Here is an 11,321-nt window from a genome sequence, read left to right on the forward strand (position 1 = left end):
CTGTGTCTCTTCCCAGCCCCCTCACGCTTGGGAGCGTCGCCATGGCAGCCCAAATAGGCCTCAGTGCAGGATTTGCACAGAATCAGTCAGGGCCACCCATCACGGCTGTGTTCCCCCAGACAGCTGAGGCGAACTTTTCCAGTCCACCCCGGCTGCTCATGTGCTTCTGTGGGGACACGTGTTTGCCTGGGTACACACGTACACACGTGGCAATGGTTCCGGACACAGGCTCTGGAGCCAGGTGGCCCGGGTTCGAGTCCCAGCTCTGCCACTTCCTACCCGGAGGGCCTTAGGCAGAAGACTTAACCTCTCTGAGCCTCAGTAAAATAGGGCTAGGAACCATTATGAAGATCAAATGGGGTAAAATATATAAAAGCTGTATTTTAGGCGATAGACACATAATAATGATTCTGTACCGGGAGTCCCTTGTTCTTACACATCAGTATGTGTGTCGCAGGGTCTTTGTGTTGGGGGGGTGTGTGTGTGTGTGTGCGCGCACATGAGCGTGAGCAAGAGCTTAGGACCCGTTTACTGTCCTGGTTCCTCCTGCCTGTGGTCCTCTTGCTACAACACTCCATGCCCCTCATAGCCGCCCCCCACTGCCCACTAGGCCCCCTTGAGCCACCCCTCGTCTCGGAGACCCTCCCGATTGGCCTGTCCTCCCTGCCCCTCCTCTTCCCAGGCCCCTCCTGCCAGGGCGGGCAGGAGGAGAGAAGAAGCCAGCTGTGGGCCCCAGGCCTGTGTGGGGTGAGGGTGTGGGCAGTCTGGGAGAACAGCGGCTTTGTATAGAGGGCCTGACTGGCCCAGCGGCGCCAGCTCACAGCTCTGCTCCTCCTGCCTCCCCCCACCCTCGGCCTGTGCCCCCTCAAGAATGCAATGCTGCCATCCACAAGAAATGCATCGACAAGATCATCGGCCGGTGCACGGGCACCGCAGCCAACAGCCGGGACACCATAGTGAGGCTGGGCCTGGGGTGGGGACCTGGGGGGGCTTGGCCAGCAGGGAGGGATCCGGGCTCTCCCCAGCCTTTCCCCGTAGAGCCCACCCTTCTCCCCATTTTTCCTGGTCTGTCCCGGGACTCCTGGATTGCCCAGTCCCCAGGGGGGGAGCCCTGTTGGGCATCTTGCCCTGCATGGGGTTGGGGAGAGCTAGGGGTTGAGGAAGGAGCTGGCACTGGTCTGTGACCCTCAGCCTGTGACCACCCCGTCCCCTCCCCAGTTCCAGAAAGAACGTTTCAACATCGACATGCCGCACCGATTCAAGGTTTACAACTACATGAGCCCCACCTTCTGTGACCACTGTGGCAGCCTGCTCTGGGGGCTGGTGAAGCAGGGATTAAAATGTGAAGGTGCGTGTCCCCCAGCTAGGGGGCTAAGGCAGGGCAGAAGGGCACTCCCCGCTGGCACCTACCTACCCAGGTTTCTTAAACTCCAAACAACTCCTACTGCTTTTGCCCTGTTCGTTGGGGGAGGGCTCGATGCTCCCCCCACCCCCCACTGGCCCGACTGCCTCTCCCGTTTACCTGCTGTGTGACCAGGAGGGCCCACTCCTCTAAGCTCAGTGTCCTCAAGGGTAAGGTAGGGTTAGAGTAGAGTACGGCCCAAAGAATCATGGGGGAGGGGGGCGCAAGGCCTGACGCACACTAGCAGGTGCTCAGCAAATTAGCCTCATAGACCCCCGCCCCCTCTCCAGGCTTTAGCAAGGCAGAAACAGGAGAAATGCACCCCCCTCCCCCCTGCAGAGGGAAAGTGACTTGTCTCAGTTGTCCTAGACATTCCTTAAAGGGTTTAGAATTAGGTCTCATAGCTATGGCTTTTTCTTTTTCTTCTTTAAATAATGAAAAACTTGAAGTGCTCAGGATGCTTCAGATGCATTTATTTCTAAATAATAGAAATATTTAGAAATTAGAAATCAGAACAGGAAACCCAGCGGACCGTACCAAAGCTCTGGTTCTTCCTACCCTCTTCTCTCCTCCTCCCTGCCCTTGGCCGAGCCTGGGGGAAGGGAGACAGTTCTTCCAGAGCTTGCTGGTGGCCTGTTTGGTCCTGCCTGGGCAGGGGCTCTGATGGCCCTGTCTCCTTCACCCCAGACTGCGGCATGAATGTCCACCATAAGTGCCAGAAGAAAGTGGCCAACCTCTGCGGCATTAACCAGAAGCTCTTGGCAGAGGCGCTGAACCAAGTGACCCAGGTGGGCAGGTGCTGTGGGAACCCTGGCAGGGGACAGGGGGTGTTTATAACTTGCAAAGACCCCACTTTTGGAAGATCCAGTCCCAAGATTTAGGCAGCAGAAGGTGGTGAGCTTGTTCTCATAAATTATTTGAGCAATTCTTTACTTGGTGAGCCTGGAAGAACACAAGGTTGGAATGCTTGGAACTAAAAATGTGTGTGTGTGTGTGTGTGTGTGTGTGTGTGTGTGTGTGTGTGTGTGTTTAGATGTGGGAAGGGCTTGAGGAATGTTATAAAACCTAAGGTAAAATTCTAGAATCAGTTATAGGTGAAGGCAGCATGAATAACAATCTATTGGGTAAGTGGTTGGGAGGGTGGGACTCAGTGTGCCAAACTTTTGTTTGTAATCGGTGCCTTCCAGACCATCAAGATGTCCCTGTGCCATGGGAAGTTGTGTGTGTGTGTGTGTGTGTGTGTGTGTGTGTGTGTGTGTATACTCACATGTGCACTACCTGGAGGTCCTGGGCTCTGCCCCTGCTGGCCCCCATTGGTTGGTTTTGAGAACAGAGTTACGGATGGTGGGGGTCCTCCCTCTGGGCTGGGAGTTTTGATCACGGTATGCCTGTCTGGCTACCAACCTCTATCCCCTCCTCCAGAGACCCTCCCGGAAGTCAGAAACAGAGACTGTTGGAATCTACCAGCATTTTGAGAGGAAGTCAGGAGTCCCTGGAGACATTGTCCCAGGTAAAGCTGGGCCCATTTTCTCCAGGAAAGCCCCCACTCCCCACTAGGACTCGAGATGGGGGCCCGACCTCCCCCTGTTGCCAAGACCTGAGCGGAGGCACCACCCCTGGAGAGGGGGCCCCTTCCTCTCTGAGGCCCCTCACCCCACCCCACCCCTTGGCCCCAAGGGCGGGGCCTCGGCGGACAGAGACCTGAGTCTAAAGTGCCATCTCTTGGGCAGACAGCGGGACCTACGGCAAGATCTGGGAGGGCAGCACCAGGTGCAACATTGAGAACTTCACCTTCCACAAGGTCCTGGGCAAAGGCAGCTTTGGGAAGGTAAGGGGCCTTTGGGCCCAGGGCAGCTCAAGGGGCCTGGGCCCAACAAGGGCCCCTGCATCCCACCCTACCTGGCTTCTTCCCGATGGGGCAGGGCTGGGGTGCCCTGGCCCTTTGGCCTGGCCTTTCCCTGCTCAGCATCCTGCCCACCCATCAGGTGTTGCTGGCAGAGCTGAAGGGCAAAAAAGAGTTCTTCGCTATCAAGGCCCTCAAGAAGGACGTGGTTCTGATCGACGACGATGTGGAGTGCACCATGGTGGAGAAGCGGGTCCTGGCACTCGCCTGGGAGAATCCCTTTCTCACCCACCTCTTCTGCACGTTCCAGACCAAGGTGCCCAGCTCACTCATGGTTACTGCCCCAGTAGCTATGGCCTGCCCCCTGCCCCCCCATGTCCTCAGAGGTGTCCCCTACTTCCCAGCTTGCCCCCGGTGGCCCTCAGTAGCCTTCTGCCCTATACTGTCCCCCTGCTCACCCCTCTCCCCATCCCAGGACCACCTGTTCTTTGTGATGGAGTTCCTCAACGGGGGGGACCTGATGTACCACATCCAGGACAAAGGTCGCTTTGAGCTCTACCGTGCCACGTATGTGAGGGCCCTGATGTGTGTGTGTGTTGGGGGGAGCCCACTGCTGGTCTCCCCTCCGTTCCTGCTTCCTTCTCCCTGGAACAGCCAGCCAGGGCTAGAGCTGGGGGTGGGGAGACCTGGGGGAGCTGGGGGTTTCCCCAGCATATGGGAAGTCGTGGATGGTGAGTGCCAGCATCCTGTCCCCTCCTGGAGCCTCGGGCAGCCTTGTGGGTGGTGATGCTGCACAACACAGGACCCTGCTGTGGGCCCCCAGACTGGCATGCACGCCCCCAACTCTGTGTGTATGTGCGTGCGTGCACGTGCGTTTATCTATTTAAGTGCATACACTCTTATGACGGAGAATTAACTCATTTGAAGCTCTACTTTCATAATTTCCTTTTTGGCCTTGTTTGCCAGCCCCTTCTTCCCTGATACAAGATGTGCTTAATGAGGCCCAGGTGGCCTGGAGTTATTTGCAGCATTTCCTGCCCCTGGGGGCGGGGATGGGGGCCCAGGGAGAAGCAGGAGTTGGTCGCAGAAATGCGGGAACACTTTGTCTGTCTCCATCATGCAGGTTTTATGCAGCTGAGATAGTCTGTGGACTGCAGTTTCTGCACAGCAAGGGAATCATTTACAGGTACAAGGCGACGGTGTGTTGCGGGGGGTTTTAGAAGGGAAAGCTCCAACCCCATCATAGACCCCAGAAGGCTCTGCGTGAAGCCTGGCCCAGCCATGGCCCTATCTCTGCTCGGAGTCCGGCTTTAGTTGGGTATTTGCCTGAGCCTCCTACTCCATTGCTTGGATTCCTGTGGCCCCTCTGCTGAGGCTGGCCCAGCTCCAGGGCCTGGGAATGCGTTGCCCATACTTGGCGCCATTGGCGGGAGCACGGAACTGCCTGGGACGCCGTCTCCCTTCCTGGAAGCGATCGGTCTTGCTCCCAAGCCCCATCTGAGCCGTTGGGAGGGAGGGCCGGCTTCCATCAGTTCTCACCCAGTAAAAAACAGCCCCGTTCTGGATATGGGGAGGGGCCCATCAATAAGGCTGATCCTGAGCGCTGGGCTCTGATGTGGGACAAGGTCAAGATGCATGGTCAGGTGGAAATTGAATCCATGGGACAGTGTGGATCAAAAAGGACTCGGGTTCGAGAAGGCGGTGGGAGGGGGAGCCGCGCACTGTAGCGTGCTTGTCCGTGCGTGCTATCGCCCCGGGGCGGGCATGGTTACTGAGGTTAGTGAAGGCGGACTTCTGCTGTTTGCCCTTTTCTAGTACCCCATGTGTATCAGTTATCCACGAAACCACAAACTGTGTAAAACAGACATGGTCCCTGCCTTTGTGGGGTCAGACAAACCTGATCTCAAGGCCACGTCCGCTGCTGACCAGCTAGGTGACCCTGGGCAAGTGACGTCACCTCCCTGAGCCTCAGTGTAGGCTTTAGGAAGTCAGGTGGCGTGTATCCGGCACGTGGCACACCAGTAGGTGTTTTTCAGGAAACCCCTGTTTTTAGCACCTCTTCTTCGGTTTCCTTTTCTCTTCCTCGTTCCCTTGTCCCCTGGGGGAGGTCCTAGGCTCACAGGGCTGGAGGTGGAGACACGGGGGCTGAGGGAAATGGGACATTGGCCCCCGGTGACTCCCTTTCCTCCCCGCTCTCAGGGACCTCAAGCTGGACAATGTGATGCTAGACCAGGACGGCCACATCAAGATCGCCGACTTCGGGATGTGCAAGGAGAACATCTTCGGGGACAAGCAGGCTAGCACATTCTGCGGCACTCCTGACTACATCGCCCCTGAGGTGAGCGGGCCGCCTGCCAGCCACCAGCCCGGAAAATATCTCGCAGGGTGGGGAGACGATGATGTCCCGAGCTGCAGCCAGGAGCACGGGGGAGCCTGGCCAGGCCTCTGGCTCGGGGGCTCCTCTCAGCTCCGGCCCTGCTTCTCCTGCCCCAGATCTTGCAGGGCCTGAAGTACTCGTTCTCCGTGGACTGGTGGTCCTTCGGAGTCCTTCTGTACGAGATGCTCATCGGTCAGTCCCCCTTCCATGGTGACGATGAGGACGAGCTCTTTGAGTCCATCCGTGTGGACACCCCGCATTATCCCCGCTGGATCACCAAGGAGTCCAAGGACATCCTGGAGAAGGTGGGAGGCTCTGGGCCAGGCTGGCTGGGGCGGGGGGACCAGCAGACACACGGGTCCTGGGAAGGCCAGGGGCCCCTCGTCTCCAGAACGGCAGCCTCGCCGGTGCTCTGGTCCTCACGTGCTGAGGGCATTGTTTGCTCTCCGAGTTCCCAGGAGCTCCTCTGAGTCCAGCCACGCTGAATCAGCCTGGCACAGTGATTATGAGCTTAGGTCAGGAGGCAGACAGACCTGAAGCTAAACTTGGAGTCTGTCTCTCGATCTGCTGAATGGAGGCCGTGGGAGAAGCTTCCTCGCGGGGTTTTGGGGAGGCACCCCATGAATGTGTGGTGCTCACCTCTGTGCCTAGCATGTCGTAGACACCCAGTAAACACCACTGCTTTGACTCATGGGCCCCCGGCAGGAAGTCCCAGCAGCACTCCTGCTTGGCCTGTTGTGTCTGGGGGGACCCTCTCAGCTCCAGAGGCCCTGCCATGGGCCTGGGCTAGACCCGCCTGGGCCCTCCTGGGCCTGCTTGGGATTTGCTGAGGCTCTGGGTTTCCTAAAGTCATCAGATGCTAACCAGGGCCTCTGCTGGGTTACAGCTGCTTGAAAGGGATACAACCAAGAGGCTGGGAGTGAGTGGGAACATCAAAATCCACCCCTTCTTCAAGACCATCAACTGGACTCTGCTGGAGAAACGGGCTGTGGAGCCGCCCTTCAAGCCCAAAGTGGTACGTGATCTCACTCCCGTGGGGGCCACCCACTTGCTCCTGCCCTCCACTGCCTTCTGGGCCCTGCCTCCCTCTCGCTTCGTTGGCATGCTTTCCTCCTCTCCATCCTTCCAGCAAGCCTGCTTCCCTGGCCGCCCCGGCACCTTCTGTCTCTGCCTCTACCTTTGTGTTCTCACCACACACCGCCTCTCAGTCAGTCAGTCAGTCAACAAACGGGGGGGACTGTGGATCCAGCCACCCTTCAGTGGACCTTTAACGCCCCTGTATGCCGGGCACTGTGCCTTGGGAATCAGTTAAGTCCTCTCTCCCTGCCTCCATCCACCCAGTCCATCTTCCAATAAGTCTTGGAAATGCCAAGGGCCCAAGTGCAGGGTGCGGGGTGCCATGCTAGCTCCCCAGCAGAGCGGGAAGCCCAGAGCCAGAGGAGTGCCAGCTCTTGGGAGAGATAAGAAGCTTGCATACTGGTGATGGTTTATGATATGAGATGACCGTGCAGGAGCTGTCACAAGACCACACATGATCCGTTGTCACTGGGGGAGTCTGTCAGCAGAAGCCCAGATACAAAGAACAGAGCAGGACTGAGGAGAAGCAGGATGTGGGCAGGGCAGGGAGGGCAGCCAGGAGGCCTTCCAGGCAGAGGAGGGGTCTTCCCACAGAGGTCCGGAATCTGCAGAGGCCTCCTAGGAGCCAGCAGGAGAGCAGAGGCAGGTTGGTGCCAGAATTCTCAGATAAGGAGTTGGCCCTTCTGTGACCTCGGCTCTTCCCTCCGGCCTTCTCTCTGTCAGGACACCGCGGCAGCTTGCGCAATGTGCCCCGCGTTGTTCCTCGAGGCCGGAGAGCGCTTACCCTGAACCAGGGAGCTCGAACTCGGGGGCCTCCTGGTCTGGGCACCTGCTGGGGGAAAATAACACAGCCTGTTCTCAGTCTCTTGCTTTTGATAGATGGGTAGATTCCTTCCTCTGCAGCAAAAAGCACGGGGCAGGTGTGTGGGTCCGTGGGAAATGGTCAGGGACCTAGGGCGAGCTGTCTGAGGGTACCTCCACGCCAGGAGTGCACACTCTGGGAAATGGGTCTAGGGCTGCCAGTTTTCAAAAGCAGCCAGAAATCTGGATTTGTATGTCAAAAACTGCCCAATTGTAAAATAACTGGCTCAAATCCATTAAAACCCAGTGCCAGTCAGAACGATTGTACCTGCCTGCTTAGTTTGGCCTGAAGGCCACTGGCCTGAGATCTCTTCTGTTCCCATTGCATTGTATCCTCAGAAGCAGAGAGTTGGCAAACTTCTCCTGGAACAGTCTGATGGTACATATTTTAGGCTTTGCAGGCCAGACGGTCTCAACAAAGCATCCATAGAAAATATGTCAACGAATGGGTATAATTTTGTATGAATTTGGATTTCGTTTCATGTTTACATGTCATGAAATGTTAATCACCTTCTTGATTTCTTTTCCTAAGCATTAAAAAATGTGAAAGCTGTTCTTACAGCTCTCGGGACCCATAAACACAGATGGGGGGCGGGGTTTGCTCGGGGGCAGGGTTTGCTCATGGGCGGTCGTTTGCTAGAGCCCCGTTCAGGACAATGCCCACCTCTCCTTACCCAGGCCCAGGGCTCTTTGGTGGTTTCCTTTGTCCCCTTGGGGAGACGGCATCTACTGTCCAGCCGGGCTCTTCTCAGGCTGTTGGGAGAGACTCCCTTTTCTGTTCTCTCTCTCTCTTTTTTTAAAATTCAAGTTAGTTAAAATCTAGTGTATTACTAGTTTCAGGGTAGAGATCAGTGACCCATCAATTGCATATGACACCCAGTGCTCATTACATCACGTGCCCTCCTTAATACCCATCGCCCAGTTACTCCCGTCTTCCCACACACCTGCCCTCCAGCAGCCTTCACTTTGTTCCCTGGACCTGAGAGTCTCTTAGGGTCTGCCTCTCTTTCTGTTCTTAATAAGGCCAGCTCTGGCCTGGCCCAGCACCACAGGGCTTCTGAGGTGTGTGGGAGGCAGTCTCGGGAACTTGGGGACCTTCAGGAGGGCCCCCCCCTTGAGTCCCGCTCACGTGCCGCTGCCCTCTTCCCGCAGAAGTCCCCTGGAGACTTCAGCAACTTCGACCAGGAGTTCCTGAACGAGAAGGCGCGTCTCTCCTACACCGACAAGAACCTCATCGACTCCATGGACCAAACAGCATTTGCTGGCTTCTCCTTCATGAACCCCAAATTTGAGAGATTCCTGGAAAAGTGAGGTTTCCGGACATGCCTCCCCCCAAACCACCCCAGCCAGGGAGCCTGGGTCAGGCAGCGTGGCCTGCCCACGCAGCCTGGGCACGGCAGGCTGGGCGGTGCCCCCCCTTCATCGGTACCTGCCTGCCCACCCACAATTAGCAACAGTGTGATTGTCTGGTTTGTGCTGCTGCCACCCCCTGGCCCCCAAGAGGGGCCTTGGCTCCTGTCTGGCTGGGCTCTTATGGTACTTCTGTGAACCCTGTGTGAATTTGCTTTTCCTCTGCCGTCAGAGGGAAATTGTAAATCCTGTGTTTCATTACTTGAATGTAGTTATCTATCGAAAAAATATATTATATATATATACATATATATACACACACACACACATATATGTAATAGGCTGTATATAATACTCAGTAGAGGAGAAACGTACGGGGGAACTAGTGATGTGTTGATTTTTTTTAAATATATATATGTACGTACACACACACACACACACACACACACACACAGGAACAGAAAAGGAGCAGAAACTGTTTGAACCACCAGGTTCTTTTATCTGTGTGTCTAAATAAACACCGAATGGTACTGAGCCGGCTGTCAGGACATGTTCGTCCCAGGAAGCTGGTGGCCGCTGCTCCCACCTCGGCGGCTGTCCTGGAGCTGTTCGCTACAGACCCAGACCCCTGGGTTTTCATACAAATGTGTTTGTATTAATGGGTCTCCTGTGGCTCCGAGGCCCTGGGCCTACAGCAGAGGGCTTCTCTGCGTGGCAGAAGGGATCCCTGAATGTGCCTGTGGGGCGGTGGATGGGAGGAAGTGGGAGCAGCTGCCGACAGGGTGTCAGGAGAGTGAGGGCCAGTGTGGAAGGGCAGAGGCATGAGCAGAGGCTGGGAGGCTGGCCCAGACCGGGGAGGAGGACAGGGACGAGGAAGGAAATAGAGCTCAGGCCTCAGGCCCATCTGGATTCAAATCCCAGAGTAGCTGAAAGACGTGGTGTGTCAATCATGTTAAGCCTCAGCTTCCTCATCGGTAAAATGGGGACAAGGCAAGGTGATGCTAGATGGAACTCCGCATCTCATTGCTATGTATCCCTGACCCTGCCACAGAAGAGTCTGTGTTAGAGTTCTAGAATCTATTTCTCAAGAGTCCTGGCCTACCTGGGGAAGGGGAGGAGAGCAGGGTGGGAGAAGAGGATGAGAAAATGCTGAGTGGCTATGTTGAGGTTGAGGGTCCTGCTCCAGTGTGCCTGTGGTGCAGTGAGGACAATGGCTCCAAGGGACAGAGGTGGCGACCAGTGACCCCTGAGCCTGGGCAGTTCTCCCCACTCCTCCCTCCCTCTTTTCCCCTGCCTACCCTCCAGCCCCTCTGGTCCAGTCCCTGGCCCTGCAGCCCTAGAGGTAGGCAGAGTGCCCCAGCGCTTGATCGGCTGGCCGCGACAGCCAGGCAGCTGACTTCCAGCAAGTTCATTTTTCTGGGCTGAGGTACAAGTTTCCAAGGCTGGAGAGAGGTGGGACCAGGTGGGGCTGGTGCTGGCCGGGGGAGGGGGCCGTGGGGATGGGTGGGGCCGACTCCCTCAAGAGAATAAAGTCCCCCTCCCCTCTCCATCCACCAGCTCCTCTCCAGGAAATGCTCTCGTGGAATCCCTGCTCTGATGTAGGGCAGGGAAAAGCCTGGAAGTGAGGCTTGGTCCCTTGGGCTCACAGGTGGGGGAGCCAGGATGGCACAAGGCTGTACTGGGGCACACCTGTCCCTGAGCTCTGCTGCGAGCACACACAGGTCCCAATAGCTCCCCTGGGGCTGTCTAGAGTGGGTTTAGAACGAAAATATGGTTGGTGTTTGAATTCCGAGGCTCCTTCCATTTTCCCTCAGCTCCAAGGCAGACCCTCGCACTGAGGACCCTGCTTGCTCCTGTGTGGAGATGGGGCAAGTGGTTTGTCAGCCAGAGGCGGTGGAGGGTGGTAGGAAGAACATGGTGCCGAAAGCCAGGAGCCTGGAGTTCAAGTCCCACTCTGCCATCCACGAGTTTTTTCACTGGGACTCAGTTCCCGTCATCTATAAAGTGGGACAATCCTGCTGCTTTGAGGAGCTCCTGGTTCTGGGGAGCCCCTTCAGGACTGATGCTGGTAGCCCACAGTGTGGGCCTAAGAAATGGCAGGGGCTGGGCCTGTGGGGCCCACCTCAAGCAGCCAGAGAATGGGGATGGGGAAGGGGCCACCAGGATCCTGCCTCACTACGTGGGAGGCTGGAAGCTTTTTTCCTCCAGGCCTGTTCTCAGAGCTGCAAGGGGCCAGGCCTGGTGGCCTCAGGAAATGCCTCTCATGGCTGGGCCCAGGGCCACATTGTCACTGGACTCGGATGTCTTCTAGAAGCAGGCAGGTGTGCAAACAGCAGGGCTGTCGGCCCCCAGGACAAGGGCCAGAGGGAGCGCTGTGCCCGCTGCACCCGGGGCCCCTCACTCGGTACTGG

At 56.9% G+C, this 11,321-nt stretch overlaps 1 protein-coding gene across 2 annotated transcripts in view; it reads left to right on the forward strand.

Moving 5' to 3' along the window:
- Nucleotides 1–9,444, forward strand: part of LOC111144045 (protein kinase C delta) — a 28,488-nt gene extending 19,044 nt beyond the window's left edge. For both annotated transcript variants that reach the window (XM_022498124.1, XM_022498123.1), the window contains 12 exons: nucleotides 871–956; nucleotides 1,219–1,348; nucleotides 2,090–2,190; nucleotides 2,825–2,912; nucleotides 3,133–3,230; nucleotides 3,388–3,561; nucleotides 3,721–3,812; nucleotides 4,369–4,431; nucleotides 5,445–5,583; nucleotides 5,739–5,927; nucleotides 6,509–6,637; nucleotides 8,713–9,444. In XM_022498124.1, coding sequence (XP_022353832.1) covers nucleotides 871–956; nucleotides 1,219–1,348; nucleotides 2,090–2,190; nucleotides 2,825–2,912; nucleotides 3,133–3,230; nucleotides 3,388–3,561; nucleotides 3,721–3,812; nucleotides 4,369–4,431; nucleotides 5,445–5,583; nucleotides 5,739–5,927; nucleotides 6,509–6,637; nucleotides 8,713–8,871 — 1,448 coding nt within the window. In that variant the 3' untranslated portion in view covers nucleotides 8,872–9,444. The remainder of the gene's footprint in view (nucleotides 1–870; nucleotides 957–1,218; nucleotides 1,349–2,089; nucleotides 2,191–2,824; nucleotides 2,913–3,132; nucleotides 3,231–3,387; nucleotides 3,562–3,720; nucleotides 3,813–4,368; nucleotides 4,432–5,444; nucleotides 5,584–5,738; nucleotides 5,928–6,508; nucleotides 6,638–8,712) is intronic.
- Nucleotides 9,445–11,321: the final 1,877 nt, after the last annotated feature.

This window comes from Enhydra lutris, unplaced genomic scaffold, assembly GCF_002288905.1.
Source record: "Enhydra lutris kenyoni isolate GAN:26980312 unplaced genomic scaffold, ASM228890v2 scaffoldscaffold10, whole genome shotgun sequence".
NCBI classification, from domain to species: domain Eukaryota; kingdom Metazoa; phylum Chordata; class Mammalia; order Carnivora; family Mustelidae; genus Enhydra; species Enhydra lutris.